The sequence below is a fragment of the Falco rusticolus genome, unplaced genomic scaffold, assembly GCF_015220075.1.
Source record: "Falco rusticolus isolate bFalRus1 unplaced genomic scaffold, bFalRus1.pri scaffold_131_arrow_ctg1, whole genome shotgun sequence".
NCBI classification, from domain to species: domain Eukaryota; kingdom Metazoa; phylum Chordata; class Aves; order Falconiformes; family Falconidae; genus Falco; species Falco rusticolus.
This window is the reverse complement of record NW_023618163.1, coordinates 7011-30131: the sequence shown is the minus strand read 5'-3', so window position 1 is coordinate 30131 and position 23121 is coordinate 7011. Positions and strand designations below refer to the sequence as shown.

At 57.9% G+C, this 23121-nt stretch overlaps 1 protein-coding gene across 6 annotated transcripts; it reads right to left on the bottom strand.

Annotated features, from left to right (window-relative positions):
* Positions 1-3916: 3916 nt before the first annotated feature.
* LOC119141984 (zinc finger protein 239-like) lies at positions 3917-19076 on the bottom strand. 6 transcript variants are annotated; one of them, XM_037374688.1, is made up of 4 exons: positions 18723-19076; positions 17336-17914; positions 16192-16847; positions 9362-12701 (listed from the first exon to the last, which is right to left on the bottom strand). In XM_037374688.1, the coding sequence occupies exons 1-4, from the start codon at positions 19057-19059 to the stop codon at positions 11271-11273; spliced, it is 3003 nt and encodes a 1000-aa protein (XP_037230585.1). In that variant the 5' UTR covers positions 19060-19076; the 3' UTR covers positions 9362-11270. The 6 variants fall into 6 exon arrangements, 5 of the variants coding, with proteins under 5 accessions (XP_037230582.1, XP_037230584.1, XP_037230583.1 ...); XM_037374685.1 differs by lacking the exons at positions 9362-12701; positions 16192-16847; positions 17336-17914; positions 18723-19076 and adding exons at positions 3917-5552; positions 5733-5810; positions 13610-13740; XM_037374687.1 differs by lacking the exons at positions 16192-16847; positions 17336-17914; positions 18723-19076 and adding an exon at positions 3917-5377 and having other exon boundaries at positions 11647-11670; positions 11959-13510.
* Between the last annotated feature and the right edge of the window lie 4045 nt (positions 19077-23121).

Here is a 23121-nt window from a genome sequence, read left to right as displayed (position 1 = left end):
CTTATTAACAGATGTTGATTCTGTCCGTCATATGTTGCTACAGAACCGAGTTGCTATTGATTTTTATTATTAGCACAGGGACATGCATGTGAAGACTTTGATAGGATGTGTTATGGGAATCTGAGTGACCACTGTGAATTAATTTACAAAAGTATATAAAACTCAAAAGCCTTAAACAAAGATCTGCAGCAGAGCCAGGGGCGGGATGCCTTTGGTCTCTTCTCACGGCTGGGAAACTTTGGGCCGTGACTCAAAAGTATTACAGGATTTATTATAATTATCTTTAACCACCTTATTGATGTTTGCCTTATGTCTCCCGTGCCTTTTTTTCCTGTATTAGTTGATTGTAACATACATCAGGTCATGGTCACCCAGCTACACACAGCCTGGTCGCAATTAACAAGCAAAAAAGAGGAGGACAGAGAATGTCTGAAGAGAGAGATAGGAGAGGAAGATGAGAGCATTTGACCTGACAAGAGATGAGAGAACAGCTGGGTACTGTGAAGGAGAGTAGGAAAGATAAACGTGGTTATCTAGTGATGAAGAGGTGTCTGCATGCGTGTAGTGATATATAGCCATGTAACTGCTGAATGGTTTCTGCCCTGAGCCTGGTGGTGCATGCAGCTGCGGTTTGTGTGCGGGCTCAGGGGGGTAAATAGGGGCTTCTCTGTTACGGTAAAGTGTCTCTGGTTGCATATATATATTTAAAAAAAAAAAAAAAAAAAAAAGAGGGAATGACCCCAGAGGCACGTTCAGAGAAAGCATGCTGTGTTTTGAACTTTTTGACTGAACCCATCCTGGTCTGGCGTGCCCTTCCTTGAAACTGGCTTGCAGACATTGTTGCAAAAAACGTGAATGTCTGTGGGGAACGACAGAACCTTCCCGAAAGCCTTGATATTTGGGATAACCGATTACCTCTGTATAATGTTAATCCAAAAGAATTCCATATTGTTTGCGCTTTGAATGTCAGTAATTGTCTTCCTGTAGACGCTAGCGTAGTAGGAGGCTACGCAGCGGTTCTTCTCTTATCCGAGTGACAGCAAGGGAAAGCATTGAAGAGTTCAATCACCTTGTTTGGGAAAGCATTGAAGAGTTCAATCACCTTGTTTGGGAAAGCATTGAAGAGTTAAATCACCTTGTTTGGGAAAGCATTGAAGAGTTAAATCACCTTGTTTGGGAAAACATTGAAGAGTTAAATCACCTTGTTTGGGAAAGCATTGAAGAGTTAAATCACCTTGTTTGGGAAAACATTGAAGAGTTAAATCACCTTGTTTGGGAAAGCATTGAAGAGTTCAATCACCTTGTTTGGGAAAGCATTGAAGAGTTAAATCACCTTGTTTGGGAAAGCATTGAAGAGTTAAATCACCTTGTTTGGGAAAACATTGAAGAGTTAAATCACCTTGTTTGGGAAAGCATTGAAGAGTTAAATCACCTTGTTTGGGAAAACATTGAGGAGTTAAATCACCTTGTTTGGGAAAGCATTGAAGAGTTCAATCACCTTGTTTGGGAAAGCATTGAAGAGTTAAATCACCTTGTTTGGGAAAACATTGAAGAGTTAAATCACCTTGTTTGGGAAAGCATTGAAGAGTTAAATCACCTTGTTTGGGAAAACATTGAAGAGTTAAATCACCTTGTTTGGGAAAGCATTGAAGAGTTCAATCACCTTGTTTGGGAAAACATTGAAGAGTTCAATCACCTTGTTTGGGAAAACATTGAAGAGTTCAATCACCTTGTTTGGTAGGCAGTTAAGAAAGTGAGTCGAAATTTGCCACTGCTTTTTGTTGTTGGTTCCAGGGCATGGCTGTGAGGATTGTGACGGTGTGTGCTGCGTGGATTTTAGGCGCCCCATTGCAGCAATTTATTATCAAAATCTGAGAAAATTTCAGCCTTTTTGGCATCCGTTCACTCCATTGGCAGTATCGTTTGTTTGCTGTTACCTTGGTTGCCGTCGTGTTTGCAAGGGCCCTGCGGGACATGGCAAACCCGGTACTAGCGGTTCAAAAACAAAAAGGGGAAATTGTAAAATTGTACGGAACAGAGACAGTGGGTTGTTTTGACATCGATAATGTGCAGCTTTGGCCTTGCTTTGACGAAGTGCAGCTGCGCTCCTGCAGCAAAGAGGTAAATAACTTTGAGGGGGTATGAGAAGAACTGGGATGAGACAGAAACAAAGGAGGAACGTGATCTCGCCTCTAGACGATAAGGAAACGGTATGAACAGTAGAGAGCAGCCCGTAGTGAACAGCGCTAAAGAAAGTGTTTTATGAACGTGACTGATCACTCCAACTCTACTCATAAGCAGCTCGTGGAGTTAATAAAAAACGTACAGGCCATAAAGATTGAGAACGGGTTAACGGCCCCGCTTTCAAGCCTTGGGTCAGGGGGCTGGTTACAAAACGTAATCAAAGGAGCACTGATGGCATTGAAAGTATTGTTGGGTTTCGTCCGACGTGTTCCTCGTTTGCTTCAATGCTTACAACGAGAACGCATGTTTAAAACAAACGGGATTTCGATGGCTCAAAACCAAGAAGGGAATGGGGAACGGATGGGCCAAGGGGAGGTAACACCTTGCTGTTAATTCAAACACTTACTTAAAGTGTCCTTTGTAGTTCACCACCGATCGATCGAGGATTGCCTGCCTAAAGAACCCATCTGTTTAAAGTGCGCGGCTTCTGAAAATATAGATTTTTTTTTTAATTTATATATATATATATATATGTAAACTCGAGATTGTGTACGATAAATCGACATCTTCCTTGCATCAAGCTACGTCCTGTCTCTTCAGTCGCCGCACCCTAGAGACCCCCCCAGGATGCCCAGGAGCCCCCCAGGACCCCCAGAATGCAGCCAGGCTGTACTGAGAGGGGACCCCACAACCCCTGGGAGGCCCCCAAGGCCCCTAGGGACCCCCCCGGATGCCCAGGAGCCCCCCAGGACCCCCAGAATGCAGCCAGGCTGCAGTGAGAGGGGACCCCACAACCCCTGGGAGCCCCCCCAAGACCCCCAGAGTGTGGCCAGGCTGCATTGAGGGGGGGACCCCACAACCCCTGGAAGCCCCCCAAGACCCCTAGCGACCCCCCAGGATGCCCAGAAGCCCCCCAGGACCCCCAGAATGCAGCCAGGCTGTACTGAGAGGGGACCCCACAACCCCTGGGAGGCCCCCAAGACCCCTGGGAGCCCCCCAGGACCCCCAGAGCGGATCCAGGCTGCATTGGTGGGGGGCAGTGGGAGACCTTCACAGCCCCTGAGGAGCGAGGAGCCCCCCCAAAGCCCCGCACAACAGGGGGGGTGTCCATCCCTGCATCCCCACATCGTCCCGGTGATGCCTCCTGGTAAAAAATTTTTTTTCCCGGATGTCCCAGTTCCATTTTCTTATATTTTCCCCCCAATTTATGGTCTTTTTAAGGGTGGAGGCGGATTCGAAGGGAATCACATCCCAAATAAAATCATCTGCGTGTTGGCAGCCTGCGAGCATCTCTGTGGTGGTGACGGAGCAGGGGCTGTGTGGGTGGAAGAACCTTTTCTGGAGGGGAAAACTGGGGAAAAATCCCTTCTTTTGGGGGGCTGGGAGTATTTTTTGCACCTGGAGGGTGTGAAACCCGCCCCCAGAAAGCAACTGGAGGGGTGGTGGGACTGGGGTGGAGACCCTGGAGTTGGGATCAGGTTCTCCATCCCCCTCCGTTTCGCTCGGACAAGGATGAAGGACCAACTGAAGCAGGGATGAGGTTTATCTGGTGATGCCGTAGGGGTGCAGCATCCTTCCAAAACGTGATTGCCACCATCCCACGTGTCCTCCTGCGCCTCCACCCCTCCTGGAGTTGTCCCATCCTTCCAGCCCCATTGGGAAAACTCAACCCTCGCGATGGCCAAGCCCCAGCCTGGATGAGAACGAGGGGGTTCGGGTCCAACCACGGAGGTGAGTGGAGGAGAAATTCTGATTTATTTTTGGCAGCGGGAAGGGAGCGAGAGCAGGACACGGAGTTGGGCTGTGCCCACCTCCATCCCCAAAATGTTGCAGGAGCCTCTTCTGAAGCCCTTTGGCCAACTCAAGACTTCAATCTTCCAAAGACGAACCATAGATGGGCAGGACAGAGGTTGCATGATGCCACCGAATAACGTCACAGGCGAAAAAAAAACCCAAAAAAACCCTATAAACGAGGAAGAACTCAACCTGGTGTGTCCCAACAGGGTTGTGCGACCGTTTCCACCCCATTTCTTCCATCCTGAAGATGCTGAGTCCCAAGCGGCATCTTTAAAACCTTGGTCTACGCCCAAATCCATCCACCATTTGGCAGTGGAAGAAGCCTGTGGTCTGTATGGTGTTGCTCAGTGCCACCAGAAGAAATTCTCGGACCAAGCCGACGTGACTTTTTGGAGTCTAAAGCCAATGAGTCCACTCCTCCTACCGAACTTCTGCCATGGGTCTGCATCCCACAGCAGAGCCCATCCCAGCAAACGCATCCATCCAGGTCCCTGTGGGGAGCCGGGAAGATGTGGGGACCACCCGCCAGGTCTTTACCCAAGGTGGGTCACCAAGTCTCTACCCAACGTGGGTCCTCCGATGCGTGATGAAGTTTGAACAGCGGATAAAGCTCTTCCCGCAGTCGGGGCACTCGTAGGGCTTCCCTTCCCGGTGGGTCCTTTGGTGTTTAATCAAGGCAGAACTCACGGTGAAGCTCCTGCCGCACTCAGGACACTCATAGGGCTTCTCCCCGGTGTGGATGCGTTGGTGGGTCATCAGGTTGGAGCTGCGGTTGAAGCTCTTGCCACAGTCGGGGCAGCGGTAGGGTCTCTCCCCCGTATGTGTCCGCTGGTGCCTGATGAGGTCCGAGCTGTTCCGAAACCACTTCCCGCAGTCAACGCATCTGTAGGGCTTCTCCCCGGTGTGGACGCGCTGGTGGATGATGAGGCTGGAGCTCTGGCTGAAGGTCTTCTCGCACTCCTCGCACTTGTAGGGTCTCTCCCCGGTGTGGATCTTCTGGTGGCGGATCAGGTAGGAGCTGACGCTGAAGCTCTTCCCACACTCGGGGCACTTGTAGGGTCTTTCCCCAGTGTGGGTGCGTTGGTGGGACGTGAGGTTGGAGCTCTGGTTGAAGCCCTTCCCGCAATCGGGGCATTTGTAGGGCTTCTCGCCGGTGTGCAAGCGTTGGTGGGTGATGAGGGTGGAGCTGTCGCTGAAGCTCTTCCCGCACTCGGGACACTTGTAGGGTTTCTCCCCGGTGTGTAGACGTTGGTGGGTGATGAGGTGGGAGCTCCGGCTGAAGCTCTTCCCGCACTCCAAGCACTTGTAGGGCTTCTCGCCTGCGTGCAACCGCTGGTGGACCACCAGGTTCGAGCTCCGGCTGAAGCTCCGGCCGCATTCCTCGCAGATGGTGGGTCTTTCCTCCTCAGAGCTTCGCGGGGTGGGTTGGCAACCTCTTCCCGTGGGGCATCTTCTTGGCTTCTCCTCCCCGTTGACCTCCTGCTCCACGGAGCCCTTCAAAAGGGCTTCTCCCGCACGGTCCTGCCGGTGGGGTTTCTCCTCCGCGTTCTCCATCCCCACCTCCATGCCGGCTGGAGGAAGGAACAGGAATGGGATTTGAATCCATGCCAGAGGGAAGGGGAAGGAGATCCTCCCAGATCTGTCGCCGGGAGGACGGCGTCAGCAACTGGGCTGTCCTACACGCAGGAGCAATGCCCGGCTGGAAGAGGGAGGAGAAGAGAGGATGGAAGGTCGAGTGAATTCCTCCTCACCTGCCTGGGTATCTCGTAGCATCTCCTCTTCCTCGCAGCCTCCTCCGTGATCTGGCCAAGGTTTGGGAGCGGCAGATCCTGGTTTGAGGAGCAGGGGGAGGGAAACAAGCTGTGAGCACCTTCCCGGCTTGTGGGTTGCTCCTGCCCGAGTCCATCCCTACCGGGAAATCAACAGGCAGGACACCGGCACCATCTTGTGTCCATAAAACCCTCAAGATACAGCCTCTAAAAACCTCCAAAACCTAAGACAGCGCCCATAAAATGCTCCAAAACCCAAGACAGAGCCCATAAAACCTCCAAAACCCGAGACAGATCACATAAAACCCTCCAAAACCCGAGACAGAGCCCACAAAACCCTCCAAAACCCAAGACAGAGCCCATAAAACCCTCCATAACCCAAGATATAGCCCACAAAACCCTCCAAAACCCAAGACAGAGCCTACAAAACACTCCATAACCCAAGATATAGCCCACAAAACCCTCCAAAACCCATGAGAGAGCCCATAAAACCCTCCAAAACCCGAGATAGAGCCCACAAAACCCTCCAAAACCCAAGACAGAGCCCATAAAACCTCCAAAACCCAAGACAGAGCCCACAAAACCCTCCAAAACCCAAGACAGAGCCCATAAAACCCTCCATAACCCAAGATATAGCCCACAAAACCCTCCAAAACCCAAGACAGAGCCTACAAAACACTCCATAACCCAAGATATAGCCCACAAACCCTCCAAAACCCATGAGAGAGCCCATAAAACCCTCCAAAACCCGAGATAGAGCCCACAAAACCCTCCAAAACCCAAGACAGAGCCCATAAAACCTCCAAAACCCAAGATAGAGCCCACAAAACCCTCCAAAACCCAAGACAGAGCCCATAAGACCCTCCAAAACCCAAGACAGAGCCCACAAAACCCTCCAAAACGCAAGACACAGCCCATAAGACCCTCCAAACCCCAAGACAGATCCCATAAGACCCTCCAAAGCATCAAGACAGAGCCAAGATGTGGGGCATCCTCGAAAGGGAGGTGGGGGAGAAGGAAGGAGCTTGTCCCACTTGGGGAACGCGGTTACGGGAAGGGAAGGAGCAGCTTCGTGTCCCCAGACCAGGACAAGGGCAAGGGCAAGGTCCTTGGCTGTGGCTTAGCCCCCAAATCCCTCGTTCTCAGCCCAAAAGCCACCCAACACAACACCCAGACAACACCCACCCACTCAAGGCATTTCCCCCGCTGTGTTCTACAGGGGGAAACTGAGGCAGGGACCACCAACCCCAAAAAGGGGTCCCACAGGGGTGGGGAAGGAAAGAGCTCTGGGGTCTCCTGTCCCCGTCACCTGGGGGGGCAAAGTTTGAGGGGGGGGGGGGGGCGATGCTCCTGCTCACCCCACTGTCCTGGGGCCATGGGGGGCTATGGGGCACTGGGGCTGGGGTCCCCTGCTCCGTGGGTGTCCCCCACCCTCCAGGCTCCCCCCTGCTCTGGAGTCCTGGAGGTCTCAGGGGTCCCAATCTCTGGGGTCTCAGGAGCCTCAGGGGTCCCACTCTTGGGGGTCTCGGGGGTTTCCCCCCTCTCTGGGCGTCCCTGGGGGGGGTCTCACTCTCCAAGTTCCCCCTTCCTTGCTGTCTTGGGGGTCCTCTGTCTCCAGGGTCCCGGGGGTCCTGGGAGTCTCTCCCTCTCCAGGATCCCCCCCTCTCCGAGATCCCAGGGGTCTCCGCACTCCCCCCTCTTTAGGGTCCTGGGGGTCCCCCCTCTCCGGGGTCCCGGGGGTCCCACTCTCAAGGCTTCCCAGTCTTTATAGTCCTGGGGGTCTCCCCTCCCCGGGGTCCTAGGGGTCCCCCCTCTCTGCGGTCCCCCTACTCCGGGGTCTCGGGGGTCCCCCCTCCCCGGGCTCCCCCCTCTATAGGGTCCTGGGGGTCTCCCCTCCCCGGGGTCCTGGGGGTCTCCCCTCCCCGGGGTTCTAGGGGTCCCCCCTCTCTGCGGTCCCCCTACTCCGGGGTCTCGGGGGTCCCCCCTCCCCGGGCTCCCCCCTCTTTAGGGTCCTGGGGGTCTCCCCTCCCCGGGGTCCTAGGGGTCCCCCCTCTCTGCGGTCCCCCTACTCCGGGGTCTCGGGGGTCCCCCCTCCCCGGGCTCCCCCCTCTTTAGGGTCCTGGGGGTCTCCCCTCCCCGGGGTCCTAGGGGTCCCCCCTCTCTGCGGTCCCCCTACTCCGGGGTCTCGGGGGTCCCCCCTCCCCGGGCTCCCCCCTCTATAGGGTCCTGGGGGTCTCCCCTCCCCGGGGTCCCGGGGGTCCCACTCTCAGGGCTTCCCACTCTTTAGAGTCCTGGGGGTCTCCCCTCCCCAGGGTCCTGGGGGTCCCCCCTCTCCGTGGTCCCCCCTCCCCGGACTCCCCCCTCTGTAGGGTCCTGGGGGTCTCCCGTCCCCGGGGTCCCGGGGGTCCCCCCTCCCCGGACTCCCCCCTCTATAGAGTCCTGGGGGTCTCCCCTCCCCGGGGTCCCGGGGTCCCCCCTCTCCGGGATCGCCCCTGTGCGGGTTCCCGGGGGTCCCCACGCCCGGGGCTGCGGGGGCTCCGGGACGCCCCCCCCCCCCCTCGGTACCGGGCGCTCGCTGCGGGGCTGCGGGTTGACAATGGAGGCGGCGGCGGTGCCTGACCCAGGAAGACCAACCCCCCATCGCGGGGGGGGGGGCGCATCCCCCCACCCCACCGAGCACAGCCTTCTGCCGGGAGCCGCTACCGCCCTCCCCCCTCCAAAAAAGAAAAATTAAAAACCCACCCACCTCCCGGGGACCCCCCCAATACACCCCCAAGAGCCAGTAGTGGCTCAGCTCGGGAGCCCTGCAAACTGCAAACACCCCCCCCATGCCCCCCACCCCCCCAAAATAAAAACCACCACCCCGGGTCCCCCCTATACACCCACCCCCCAAAAAAAAACCAATCACGCACACCCGGATCCCCCCCATCCTCCCCCCCCAAAAAAAAAACCCCACCCCCTCGCATCCCCCCCTATCCACTTCCCAAAAAAACCACACCCCCGGTCCCACCTATCCCCCCCCCCCAAAAAAAAACCACCCACCCCCTCAGGTCCCCCCTTATTGCCCCCTCCCCAAAAACACCCCACTGTGTCCCCCCATCCACCACCCCAAAAAAACCCACCTCCCTCAGGTTCCCCTTATCCCCCCCTCCCCCAAAAACACACCCCAGGGTCAACCCCCCCCCCCAAAAAAAACACCACCTCCCAGGGACCCCCCCATCCACCACCCCCACCCCCCCCAAAAATCATCTCCCAAGGACACACACACCACCCCCACCCCCACCCCCACCCCGAGATATTTGTGGCTCAGCTCTGGAGTCCTGCAAGCTCCAAACACCCCCCACCCCCCCCAAAAAAAACCCCACCCATCACAGGGACCACCACCCCCCACCCCCCCCAGGCTGAGAACTGACCGCTCATCACACCAGTGAGCAGCTCCATCCCCCCCTGGGCTGGGGACAAAGCGCTACCCAGCCCCTGGGACCCCTCCTGCACCCCCCCCCCCCCCAAAACCTCACCCCCCCTTCCCCATCCCTGCGCCCCCCTAAAATTACTCATTAATGACCCACCGCAATTAACAAGCTCTCTGGGACGACACCCACCCGACAGCCTGAAGGAATAAACCTTTTATTTCAGAGCAAATGCGTGAAGCACAGTTTTCTGGGTGGAAACAACAGTAAATCCAATAATTCACTAATTACTGGGCTCAAATTAATTATTTTCTATATACGTGTGTGCGCACGCATATATATAGATATATAAAATAATAATTAAAGGGTTTGGAGCATTTCAAATTCCCCGATCGCATCATCCCCTGCATCATCTGGACTAATTAACCATGAGGGTGGGAGACCATCCTAAAATCGATCCCCACCCTCGACGTTTGATGATTTTTTTTAACAGATTCAGGAATTTCTTTGTCATTAAATTGAAATTTTAAATTCTTGCCCTTTTTTCCCCCGGTATCAGGGCGGCGCTTCTAGAAGTTTTATTACAGTTTAAATTGTATTAAAGTTGAAATCGGAGTAACTGGGGAGTAAATTGGGGAGTAAAGATACACAGAGGTGGGTTAATACTCGTACGGTGGCTACCAAGAGTCAATAGATGGAAAACGACACAAAAGTTGTAGATAAAACCAGCCGTTCCTGGCGTAGATGACCATCATCGTGGTGGGATGGGATGGGAGATGACTCCCCCAAGGGAATTAAGGCACAGATGAGGGGTCACAAAGGAATTCCATGGACCCTACTCCTGGCTCTGGGATGCAGTCTCCACCAGTAGACCACACTGGTGGCCATCCTTCCCATGCCAGGGCTGTTGGCCATGAGGTGGACCATCCACCTTGGTGTAGACCCAAAGATGCGATGGGACGGGTTCATTCAGCAGCAAGACCTCACGTAGTCAACCTACGTCCACACTTACATCATGAGCAAAGTCTTCTCAAGGGCCACCAGGCTTGTAGGTGACATTCGGTGGCATCATCCCAGGCAACTTCATGAATTTCAGCGTACAGACTTCTGGTGTCACCTTCTCTTGAGGTTTCGGCTTGGTCCCACAGCAGGTGGACTTCTGGTGTCACCTTCTCTTGAGGTTTTGGCTTGGTCCCACAGCAGGTGGACTTCTGGTGTCACCTTCTCTTGAGGTTTCGGCTTGGTCCCACAGCAGGTGGACTTCTGGTGTCACCTTCTCTTGAGGTTTTGGCTTGATCCCACAGCAGGTAGACTTCTGGCGTCACCTTGAGGTTTCAGCTTGAACCCACCATTGGCTCTGAAGGCAACTCAAAGCCAAGGAAACACTCCCTTGGGTTACCCCGAAGGTGTTTAATAATTACCTAAATGGGATGTTCTCGTTAGGGGACACTGTTTGGGGTTGGCCACGGTCCTGCTCCCAACTCAAGCAGCCGTGACAGCAAGGGAACGCGAAGATCTCACGGCAAGGTAGTCATTGCATCTAACTCATTGACCAGGACTTTAGCGTTGGATGCCATCGAGCACTCCCACGCCCGTCCCCAAAAAAGGTGACGTCCCTGCATGGGCATCGGTTGAGCTGAGGTAGGACAGCGCTATGGAGTCAGGTGGCCATCCCTCATCAACACCAAACGAGAAGGTGGCTCCAGTCTGGATGTCTTCCCGCTCGCTCAACCCAGCGTAAGGACCAGCTGGGATCCAAAAGTTGGAGTTTTTCCCATCACCTAAGGACCTACTTGAGTAAAAAAAGGGGATGAAGTCAAGGGTGAGTCGGGAACGATGGTTGGAGGCTTGGTTGTGATGAGTTTGGGAGGAGACGGACTCAGACATGAGGGAATAAGACTAAATTTGAAAGCAAGAGCCCAAAGGTACTCAGGGTCAACAAGGTGAGAAGAATAAGGGTCATGCTACAAAAAGGTTGACGTAGGAATGCCATGTCATCAGTAATTGGCTAATTATTAACACACAACCATGGTGATCGGGCACGACATGGGGCACATCTCTGGATGAGTCACTCGGACCAGTTGATGGACGCGGGGCACCTCAAATTCTTTTACAGTTGAGCTGTGGAAGCACCATCCGGACTCAGCTGATCATCACGGCCCACCTCTGCTCCCGCTCTCTGCTGGCTCTTTCCATTCCGCACGTGGTGCTCGGCCACATCACGGGAAGGAACACCACCAGCCCTGGTCCTCCTGTGAATCTCCTGGTGCCTCGTACGGTGGGAGGCTTGCCGGAAGGTTTTTTTGCAGATGGGGCAGGTGTAGGGTCTTTCTCCCGTGTGGGTTCGTCGGTGGGTGACAAGGAGAAAGTTCGAGTGGAAATTCTTCCCGCAGTCGGAGCATCTGTAAGGTCTCCCCTCGGTGTGGAACCGCTGATGCTTCAGGAGAGCCGCGATGGCACTGAAACACTCCCCACAACTGGGACACTTGTAGGGTTTCTCCTCGGTGTGGCTCCTCCGGTGTCTCCGAAGGGTTGAGCTATCGTTGTAGCACTTCTCACAGTCAGGACACTTGAAGGGTCTCTCTCCCGTATGGATTCGTTGGTGTTTCTGTAGGGTTGCGCTGTGGCTGAAGCTCTTCTCGCACTTGGAGCATCTATAGGGTCGCTCTCCGGCATGGGTAGCCCGGTGAAGGACCAGAGTTGACTTTGTATGGAAGCTCTTACTACAGTAGGGGCATTTATAACGTCCCTCCGCCGCGTGGGCTCCCGGAGATGCCCTCTGCATCTTCTCCATGTGCATCTTCTTGTGTTTGATGAGTCCAGAGCTGTCCGTGTAGCTTTGCCCGCAGTCCATACATCTGTAGGGTCTCTCCCCGGTGTGGCTTCGCTGGTGTCTCGTAAGGTGGGAGCTCAAGCGAAAGCTTTTATCGCAGTCGAGGCAGTTGTATGGTTTCTCCCCGGTGTGGATCCTCCGGTGGGCGACAAGGTCTGAACTCATGATGAAGCTCTTCCCGCACTCGGGGCATTTGTAGGGTTTCTCCCCGGTGTGGACCCGCTGGTGGACGATGAGGATCGACCTCCGGTTGAAGCCCTTCCCGCACACCGAGCACTTGAACGGCTTCTCCCCCGTATGGATCCGCTGATGAATGGCCAAGTAGCGCCTCAAGCTGAAGTTCTTCCCGCACGCAAGGCACCGAAAAGGGTTGTCCACGCTATGGGTGGCTTCGTGGGCCAGTAGATACGCGCTCAACCGAAAGCTCTTCCCGCAAACGAGGCAGACGTAGGGTTTGTCCCCGGTGTGGATCTTCCGATGGGTGCTGAGGGTGGAGGTGAGACGGAAACACTTCCCGCAATCCGAGCACTTGTAGGGTTTCTCGCCCGTGTGGATCCGCTGATGCTTGTTGAGCGCTGACCCAACGCGGAAACCCTTCCCGCACTCGTGGCAGGTGAAGGGCTTCTCACCGGTGTGGATGCGCTGGTGGGGGACGAGGAAGGACCTCCGGCTGAAGATCTTCCCGCAGTCGGGGCAGGTATAGGGGGCCTCGGGGGTGGCCCCACTCTTCCTGCAGCTATAGGGTTTCTTCTTCGCACGGCTCCCGCGGCGGGCCGGCAGCCGCCCACCCTTCCTCGGTGATGGGCGCCCATGGGCATCGTTGCTCGGTTCTTCCGAGGCTTCCTGGGGTTGACTCTCACACTCCTGCTCTTGGTTTAGCTCTTGGCAGATGTCCACCTCAGACGGGTCCCAACCCAGCACGTATCCTTCTGGTTCCTCCAGACCGTTTGCATTCCCATCGGCCATCCCGTCAGCTGTAGGGATGAAGATCCCAAGCCACAGTGAGGCCACGGCCTTTGCCAAAGTTCTCAGGGATGTGTAAGGCTCTGACGCCCAAATCTGAGCCTGCTCAGCAGCTCCGGTGGTCCCACGGGGGGTGGTGGTGACCCCAGGCTCCAACCCCACACCCATGCAGCTCACAGGGCATAAGGACACAGAAAAGGCCACGGGAAAGAGACCTACGGAGGGTGACCAGAGAAGGTCCACGTGGACCTCTGGGCTGAGGAAGGATGACGGCGTGTCCTTCTCCTCCCCCGCTGCCCACCTACCCATGGGGCTTCTCCTCCGTGCCACCCTCTCCCCCCGCACCCAGTTCCCAACCCTGGCTCCACTGGGAAGACCTGGAGAAGATCGAGGACGCGGTGATGGGTGATGGAGTCGCACCCCATGGGTGGGATGGGTCCAACCATCACCCCGCCGTGTGTCCCAAAGCATCAGCAGCCACCAGCCGCCACCTGGCCCCTGGCAGGACACGACCACCACCACCTGCCCCACATCTGCATCCCACCCCAGCCGCCCCTGGCCCCCCCAGAGCTCAGCCCCACGGCACAGCCCGTGGACCACTCCCAACCCATCTCCTTGCCCCACGCGGCCCCAGGACCCCCCTCGCCAGGTACCGGTGGGATGCGGTGGGGGGATGTGGAGATGGCTCCTCTGGTGACCCGGAGAGAGTGAGCCCTGGAGCCGCATGGTCCCTCCTCTTCCTCCTCCGTCCCTCCTCCTCCCGCCCCTCCTCCATCCCTCCTCCTCCTCATGCTCCTCCTGCTCCTGCTCCTGCATCTCTCCTCATCCTGCTCCTCCCCCATCCCTCCTCTTCCTGCTCCTGCTCCTCCTCCTGCTCCAACCCTCCTCTTCCTGCTCCTGCTCCTCCATCCCTCCTCCTCCTCCATCCCTCCTCCTCCTCCATCCCTCCTCCTCCTCCATCTCTCCTCCTCCTGCTCCTCCCCATCCCTCCTCTTCCTGCTCCTGCTCCTCCTCCTGCTCCAACCCTCCTCTTCCTGCTCCTGCTCCTCCATCCCTCCTCCTCCTCCATCCCTCCTCCTCCTCCATCTCTCCTCCTCCTGCTCCTCCCCATCCCTCCTCTTCCTGCTCCTGCTCCTGCTCCTCCTCCATCCCTCCTCCTCCTCCATCTCTCCTCCTCCTGCTCCTCCCCATCCCTCCTCTTCCTGCTCCTGCTCCTCCTCCTCCATCCCTCCTCCTCCTGCTTCTCCTCCTCCATCCCTCCTCCTCCTCCATCTCTCCTGCTCCTACTCCTCCCCCATCCCTCGTCTTCCTGCTCCTGCTCCTGCTCCTCCTCCACCCCGCCTCCACCTTCACCGGGGACCAGCGCCCACCCTTGGTCCCCACTTTCCCCCCTCCGACCCCAAAACTCATGGCACCCCCAGGAGGGCCAGGGACGGAGATGATGGGGTTGGCTGCTCCTACCCGCGCTGGGTCAACCCGGGGAGGGAAAGAGTAAAAGCGAGAAAAGTCGTGGGTGGAGATAAAAACGGTTTAATAAGAGAAAGGAGGAGGAGGAGGAGAAAGGAAAGGAGGAGGAGGACGAGGAGAAGGAGGAGGAGAAGAAGGAGGAGAAGGAGAAGGAGGAGGAGGAGGAGAAGGAGCAGGAGGAGGAGGAGAAGGAGGAGGAGGAGAAGGAAGATAAGGAGGAGGAGGAGGAGAAGAAGAAAGGGAAGGAGAAGGAGAAGGAGGAAGAGAAGGAGGAGGAGGAGAAGGAGGAGGAGGAGGAGAAGAAGAAAGGGAAGGAGAAGGAGAAGGAGGAAGAGAAGGAGAAGGAGGAGGAGAAGGAGGAGGAGGAGGAGAAGAAGAAAGGGAAGGAGAAGGAGAAGGAGGAAGAGAAGGAGAAGGAGGAGGAGAAGGAGGAGCAGGAGAAGGAGAAGAAGGAGAAGGAGGAGGAGGAGGAGGAGGAGAAAGGGAAGAAGAAGAAGGAGAAGCAGTGATACAAAGGCCATCACTCGCCACCTCCCGTGGGGAGACTGATGCCCAGGCGGTTCCCGACCGAACCCTCCCCCCCCCCCCCCAACCTCCCCCTCCCCGTTTTATTGCTGGACACGAGGAGATCTGGCCGGGAACATCCCCCTGGTCGGGCCACCTGCCTGGTTGCATCCCCACCCTCGGTCCCTCGTGCATCCCCCTCCTCTCTGGTCAAACCCGAAGGACGTTACGAGCAAAATCTGCAATACTTGATAAGAAATTAAAAAAAATAAATAAATAATATTTCTTCCATTTACTGCGGGACACACACATCCGCTCGATACGTGTGCCTATACGAACGTATGTGCGCACGTATAGAACGGAGCATCCCACCCGCTCCGTTTTTATTGCTGGGTCCTGGTGGGATTTTTGCTTCCTCCAAACCGCCCAAGACTTTTTACTGTGATTTTCCCCCATCAACAGCGTCTCCTTCCTCAGGGTAAAATAGTCCCTGGGCTGTCAGTGCGAGCAGCTCCCTCTCCCTTCTGCCATCCCCGCATCCCACCGGGAAGTACGAAAGCCTCAGCCTTGGTGAGCCCCATCACTGATGTTCATCTTCGCAGTTCGCAATCAGGTAATAATTAGCGGTAGGCATTTTTAACGAAGTGATGAACAGGGAGAGGCCAACACAGTAAGAGTGAACTGAATAAAGCACGACACGAAGGCCACAGCTGGTAAAACAAGACGTGAGATGGCCATCAACGTCCCAGTGCTACGTCCTACCAAGGCTGTCCAACAGTTTGTTCAACCCTGGGTCTCGTTAATGACCTCGCTGGATAACGAGGCTTTAGAATCCCTTTGGACTCACGGGAGCACCCTGGTTTTGCTGAGAAGGAAGCGTTTCTTCAACAGCTCCTTTTCTTGGACCCACAAATCCCCGTGGAGAAGGTGGGACTCTTGGATACGGTGGTCCCACGTGTTGGGGTGAAGGAAGAGCCGCACTGTCCACATACCCAAGGCACCTGCTGGTAAATCTCCTCCTTCTTCACATCTCCGTGCAGGCACTCATGTTTAAAAGCAGCGAGGGGCTCACACAACCCCTCATCCCCCACCAAAAAACACCTTGGTGGGACATTAGCACCCCCCAACCATCTCTGATTTTCCCCTCTGAGACCACCGGGCTCATGGGCTGAGACCAAGGGTGGAAGTCCCTACCTAGGGAGACCCCGACCCCCTAATTCCGTGGCACGTCACCCCCTGCAGAAGCTCCTTGGCCCACCGGCACCTCCTCCAAGTGTGTCCTCTGATGGCGAAGACACTCGGCGCCCACGCTGAACAACTTCCCGCAGACCAGGCACGCGTGGGAACAATCCTGCCTGTGGATCTGCTGGTGGGTGGTGAGGTGGGAGCTGCTCCGGAAGGTTTTCTGGCATTGCTGGCAGCTGTAGGGCTTCTCTCCCGTGTGGATCCATCGGTGCAAGATGAGTTTTTGCTTCTGAGTGAAGGACTTCCCGCAATCGGGGCAGGAGAAAGGTTTTTCTCCGGTGTGGGTCCTGCGATGCCTGGAAAGGCTGGAGTTCTGGGTGAAGCACTCCCCGCACTCGGGGCACTCGTACGGTCTCTCTCCCTTATGGATCCTGTGGTGGGACACCAGGTTGGAGAAGTCGTTGAAGGTCTTCCCGCAATCCGGGCACTTGTACGGTCGTTCTCCCGTGTGGTTCCTTTGGTGGCGTTTCAGGCTGTTTCTCCAGCAGAAGGTCTTCCCACATTCTGGGCATTTATGTGTCTTCTGCTTGGCACGGGCCACCGGCTTGCTGGTGGTGGCATGGTTGTCCTTCAGGCCACCCTCTTGTCTCGTTGGTGACTGCTCCTTCTTGGTCTTCAGCGTCTCCTCTGGCACTTGGGGTGGTTGTCCCAGCTCCAGCTGGGTTTTCTTGGTGCCTGCTCAAGAAAGACAAAGATGTTGCACCAACAGGACTTCCAAGACCAAGGATGGAGGAGAAACCCAAGTATCTGTTGGGGTAATGCAAGCTGGGAAGACCCAGGTGGGGGTTTGCAGTGGTGGAGGATGGGCGAAGAGAGGCCTCCATGTCCACAAATGAACCTGGAAAATGTTCTTGGAGACCACCTGCTACCACCAAGACTGATTCATGACCCCTCACCCCTGCATGGAGGAGGTTTTTCCAGTGCAGCTCCGTTAGTTGGAGGTCTCCAGTCCAACCTCCTGCTCAGACCTATCCCCACCGATACTTCAACCCAGCCAGAGGACAGAGCGAATCCACCCCCAGGGACATCTCCCACCCCATCACTGCTGCCACGCCGGGAGCAGGAACCCCAAGACAGCCCCACCACATGCTCCTCCAGACCAGGAGGCCACAGCTCCACCAGGGCACGGGACACCTCACGCCAAGCCGCCTCCCAGGACTCACCGTTATGGAGCACCTGCTGGTGCCTCATGAGGTGAGACCTCTTGCGGAAGGTCTTCTCGCAGTGCGGGCAGGCGTACGGTCTCTCTCCCGTGTGGATGCGGTGATGGGTGATGAGGTCCGAGCGCCAGGAGAAGCGTTTCCCGCACGTGGTGCAGAGAAAGGGCTTCTCCTTGGTGTGCGTCCTCCAGTGACGCAGGAGGACCACGCTCTGCGTGAAGCTCTTCCCGCAATCCAAGCACTTGAAGGGTTTCTCTCCCGTGTGGATCCGTCGGTGACGGGTCAGGCTGCTCCCCCAGGTGAAGATCTTCTTGCAGTCCATGCACTTGTACACCTTCCCCCTGGAGCTGCTCTGCGGTTGGGTGGCATCTTCTTGAAGGTCCTCGGCGTACGTCCCTTTGAAGGAGCATTTTCGGGGTCGTCTTGGTGCTTGGCCACCTCGCTTATCATCTGGCTGGTGTTGAACGTCGTGGTCTGTGTCCACCCTGGGGCTCTGGGGCTCCTCTCTGAGACCTTCCACCATCACCTCGTGCTCTTCCATGAGTTGGGACGCCGCCTTCTTCTCGCTGTCTGTCCCATCACCTGTTGGGAGACCAAAGTAGGTCATTTGATGCGTGTTAAAGGGATGTCAAGAACAGCCACCTTCTCCAGTGGCTCCAGACCACACCAGTACCACCCAGTACACTGCTGGAGCCCTTCCAGCAAGACCTCCACCCCCTCCACCAGCTCCCAGTTCACTCCAGTAGCTGCCACTGCAGAGCAGGGGTGCCCGCACTCCCAGCCTGACTCCTGTAGGTGACCCCAAACCCACTCACCACCAGTTTCCCCCAGAAACAATTAAAAGATGGACTAACGATGACAGGACCAACGGTGACGACCAACACGTAGACCAGCCCCCTCCCACTACACCACCGGCCCCTTTTACACCCTTTTTCTGGCTGCCCCCCCATTTTTTCCCCCCCTGCCCACCGCCCCTGCTCATCACCCCCTCCCAGCGCTCCATCCTTATGTGCTGCAAAGCTCTTGGTAGAACATCAAAGTTCTACCAGTGGGTAGAAGACCACCCATTGGTGCGACCCAGCGAGGTTTGCGTCCGGTTAACGTCTCCGTTAACGTTAATTGGGCAGGTTTTAGGTCTCCTCTGGGCGCTCGTTGCCCCTTCACGTCCTTATCTCCTCCTCACACCCCACACCAATGTTTGCTCTTGAGTCCTTATCGTGGTGTGGGGAGGGCTTTGCTCCTGGACGCTCTTGGTGGTGGCCTCTGGGTCCAGATACTCTTAAAGGAGACCTGTGATGGGTGCCCTGGGGGGGCCACAGGCAGAGGAGCCGTGGAAAGAGGGGGCAGCTCTTAAAATGGGGGGGGGGGGGCGGGGGAAGAAGGTCCTTACCTGGGGACACCACGCTCTGATGGGTCTTCTCTTGGACGGCGTCATGGGAAGAGCGGTGGTCCACGGGCCACCCCACCGGGCGAGGCTGGTGGAGCTCCATCCCCTTGGGTGAGGGGGAGGGTCCAACTGGGGAGGCTTCAGAGCCCTCCCAGGTGGGTTTGGTTATTTGGGGGGGGGGGGTCTCCAGCCTCCCCCATCCCCAGAGGGGACAACCTGCATCGGCCACAAGCACTAAGGAGCTCTGCTGGGTGTCGGGGGGTGGGGTGGGGGGGGGTCCTTCTTGACCCCCTCCCCAAAACACCCTGTTATCTAGGGGGGGTGCCCTGGACACCCCCATGTCCTGTGGGTCCTCTTTGCCTTCAGGGCACTGCCCAGGACCCCCCCCCCCCCCCATTACCTATAGGGTGCTGCTTGGGACCCCCCCCCATTACCTATAGGGTGCTACTTGGGACCCCCCCCCATTACCTATGGGGAACTGGCCAGGACCCCCCCCCCATTACCTACAGGGTGCTGCTCGGGACCCCCCCCCCATTACCTATAGGGTGCTGCTCGGGACCCCCCCCATTACCTACGGGGAGCTGCCCAGGACCCCCCCCCCCCATTACCTATAGGGTGCTGCTTGGGACCCCCCCCCATTACCTATAGGGTGCTACTTGGGACCCCCCCCATTACCTATGGGGAACTGGCCGGGACCCCCCCCCATTACCTATGGGGAACTGGCCGGGGACCCCCCCCCATTACCTATAGGGTGCTGCTCGGGACCCCCCCCCCATTACCTATAGGGTGCTGCTCGGGACCCCCCCCATTACCTACGGGGAGCTGCCCAGGACCCCCCCCCCCATTACCTATAGGGTGCTGCTTGGGACCCCCCCCCATTACCTATAGGGTGCTACTTGGGACCCCCCCCCATTACCTATGGGGAACTGGCCGGGACCCCCCCCCATTACCTATAGGGTGCTACTTGGGACCCCCCCCATTACCTATGGGGAACTGGCCGGGACCCCCCCCCATTACCTATAGGGTGCTGCTCGGGACCCCCCCCATTACCTACAGGGAGCTGCTCGGGACCCCCCCCATTACCTACGGGGAGCTGCCCAGGACCCCCCCCCCCCATTACCTATAGGGTGCTGCTCGGGACCCCCCCCATTACCTATGGGGAACTGGCCGGGCCCCCCCCCATTACCTATAGGGTGCTGCTCGGGACCCCCCCCCATTACCTATGGGGAACTGGGCGGGACCCCCCATTCCCTACGGGGGACACGTCAGGACCCCCCCCCCTCTTTACCTATAGGGAGCTGCCCAGGACCCCCCTGCCCCGTTACCTACCGGGACACCCCCCCCCCCGTTCCCTGATGCCGCTGCCCAGGACCACCCCCCCCCCGCCATTACCTATAGAGTGCTGCTTGGGACCCCCCCCATTACCTATGGAGAACTGGCCGGGACCCCCCCCTCATTAGCTATAGGGTGCTGCTCGGGACCCCCCCCCCCCATTACCTATAGGGACCTGCTCATAACCTCCCCCCCCCCCCCCCACCCCGTTACCTACCGGGACCACCCCCCCGTTCCCTGCAGCCACTGCCCAGGACACACACGCCCCCCCCCATTAGCTACGGGGAGCTGCCCGGGACCCCCCTCATTACATACGGGGGACTGCTCGGGACCCCCCCCCCCCCCATTACCTATAGGGTGTCTCTCGAGACACCCCCCCCCCCGTTACGTACCGGGAGCTGCCCGGGACCCCCCCCCGTTACCCACCGGGACACCCCCCCCACTCCGTTTCCTGCAGCCGCTGCCCAGCCCCCCCCCCCTACCCCCCGGGTAACTACGGGGAGATGCCCGGGACCCCCCCCCCCGCCCCCCGTTCCCTGTAGCCGCCGCCCGGGACCCCCCCGGTACCTGCGCGCGCCGCCCGGCGGGGATAGCTCCGGCCGGTCCTGGGGGCGCACGGGGGGGGGTGTCCCCCCCACCACCACCCCCCCCACCCCAACACCACCCCCCCCACCCCAACACCACCACCCCCCACCCCCCAGCCCGGCCCCGGTCCCGCTGTCCCGGCCCCTTCCTGTGCCTCGGCACACCGAGCCGGGCTGCAACAAACCGGGAATTGCGGGGGGGGCGGGATGGAGCCCCCCGGTGTCACTGGGAGATGCTGGGGGGAACTGGGATGGAGCCCCCCAGTGTTACCGGGAATTGCGGGGGAGCAGGATGGAGCCCCCCGGTGTCACTGGGCGATGCTGGGGGGAACTGGGATGGAGCCCCCCAGTGTTACCGGGAATTGCGGGGGGGGGCGGGATGGAGCCCCCCAGTGTCACTGGGAGATGCTGGGGGGAACTGGGATGGAGCCCCCCAGTGTTACCGGGAATTGCGGGGGAGCAGGATGGAGCCCCCCGGTGTCACTGGGAGATGCTGGGGGGAACTGGGATGGAGCCCCCCAGTGTTACCGGGAATTGCGGGGGAGCAGGATGGAGCCCCCCGGTGTCACTGGGCGATGCTGGGGGGAACTGGGATGGAGCCCCCCAGTGTTACCGGGAATTGCGGGGGGGGGCGGGATGGAGCCCCCCAGTGTCACTGGGAGATGCTGGGGGGAACTGGGATGGAGCCCCCCAGTGTTACTGGGAATTGCGGGGGAGCAGGATGGAGCCCCCCGGTGTCACTGGGAGATGCTGGGGGGAACTGGGATGCAGTCCCCCGGTGTTACTGGTTGCTGCTGGGGGGAACTGGGATGGAGCCCCCCGGTGTTACTGGTAATTGCGGGGGGGGGGGGGGGATGGACGCCCCCCGGTGTTACTGGGAGATGCTGGGGGGAGCAGGGTGGAGCCCCCCGGTGTTACTGGGAGCTGCTGGGGGGGCACTGGGATAGAGCCCCCCGATGTTACCGGGAATTGCGGGGGGGGCGGGATGGAGCCCCCCGGTGTCACTGGGAGATGCTGGAGGGAACTGGGATGGAGCCCCCCGGTGTTACTGGTAATTGCGGGGGGGAGAGGATGGAGCCCCCCGGTGTCACTGGGAGATGCTGGGGGGAACTGGGATGGAGCCCCCCGGTGTTACTGGTTGCTGCTGGGGGGAACTGGGATGGAGCCCCCCAGTGTTACTGGGAGATGCTGGGAGGAACTGGGATGGAGCCCCCCAGTCCTGCCCCCTCCATCTAAAGCGGAGCAAGCTCACGGTTTAATTAGACAGAAATTAGGGGTCGGGTGTCCCGAGCCAGGACCACGAGGTGGGGGCAGGGACCCGGATGACCTTCCCAACTCTGAAAAATACCTAATTAAGGCTGGAATTTAAACCAAAATCTGATTAATTCAACCCATTAATGAGTTTCCAGCATCCCGGTGTGGAGGTGGAGGAGAAGGAAAGTTCTTCCACTTGGTTCCGAGAGCAGAAGGACTCGGCTCCTGGACATCACCTTGGACCCACCTCCCAGAGCAGAAAAATCCAGATGTTGGGTTTTTCATCTGGGAAAACCTTCGTTTTCCTGCGCCAATTAACGCTGAGCGTTCTTAACGAGGTCTCTGGGCTCTCCGAGTTGCTGGAGGATCATGGGGGGTGAAGGGGAGGAAGATGAGGGCTGGACCTGCGGCCTTCTGCACCCTGAGCAGGAGCTATGGGGCTGGAGACCCCAAAAGTCACAACCCATCATGGATGCCCACCTACGCCGGGGAGTTGCCACCACCTCCCACTTCAGTATGGGGCTGGAGACCCCAAAAGTCACAACCCATCATGGATGCCCACCTACGCCGGGGAGTTGCCACCACCTCCCACTTCATGGGGTGGTTCTGGTGGGACCTCAGCCCCTTGTAGCAATTCCCGCACATGGAGAACTTGTCGGGACCTCCTCTGTGTGGATCTGATGAGCTTTGAGGTCATGGGGGCTCCTCCGTGTGGGTCTGGTGGTGTCTGATGAGCTTTGAGGTCATGGTGAAGCCCTTCCCACAGCTGGGACATCTGTAGGGTCTGGGATCCACTGGCTGGACCTTCTACTAAAGCTTTTCCTGCAGTTCTGGCCCACGTCAGGTCTCTCTCCGAGGTGGGTCACCCTATGGGTGGTGAGGTGGGACCTCTGGGCAAAGCACCTCCATTGCTGGGGCAGGCAGGACCCTCCCCCAACAGAGACCACACAGTGGGAGATCAGGTCCTCAAGGATGCCCCAGCTGTGGGAGAAGCTGCTCTGCACCATCTCATGGTGGTTCCCCAGCACCCCCAGGGTCCTCCAGCCGCGGCATCATCCCACCTTGGGCTGGAGAAGGATGGAGACCCAGGAGATGCTCCATGGGAGCCGTGAGCTGATAGGAACCGGCAGCTCCAAGCCTAACCTACTTTCCTCCTCCATCCCTGGAGATGTCCCTCAGGAGCCGCCGGCTGGAGGAGGAGCTCCTGGAGGTCACCACGGAGGGTCCTGTCC

Coding starts and splice junctions, on each gene's coding strand:
- LOC119141984 (XM_037374688.1), bottom strand. CDS start 19,059: ATGGGGGTGTCCAGGGCACCCCCCCTAGATAACAGGGTGTTTTGGGGA. Junction 17,915..18,722: donor TCAGAGCGTGGTGTCCCCAG/GTAAGGACCTTC, acceptor GTCTCCCAACAG/GTGATGGGACAGACAGCGAG. Junction 16,848..17,335: donor CCAGCAGGTGCTCCATAACG/GTGAGTCCTGGG, acceptor TTTCTTGAGCAG/GCACCAAGAAAACCCAGCTG.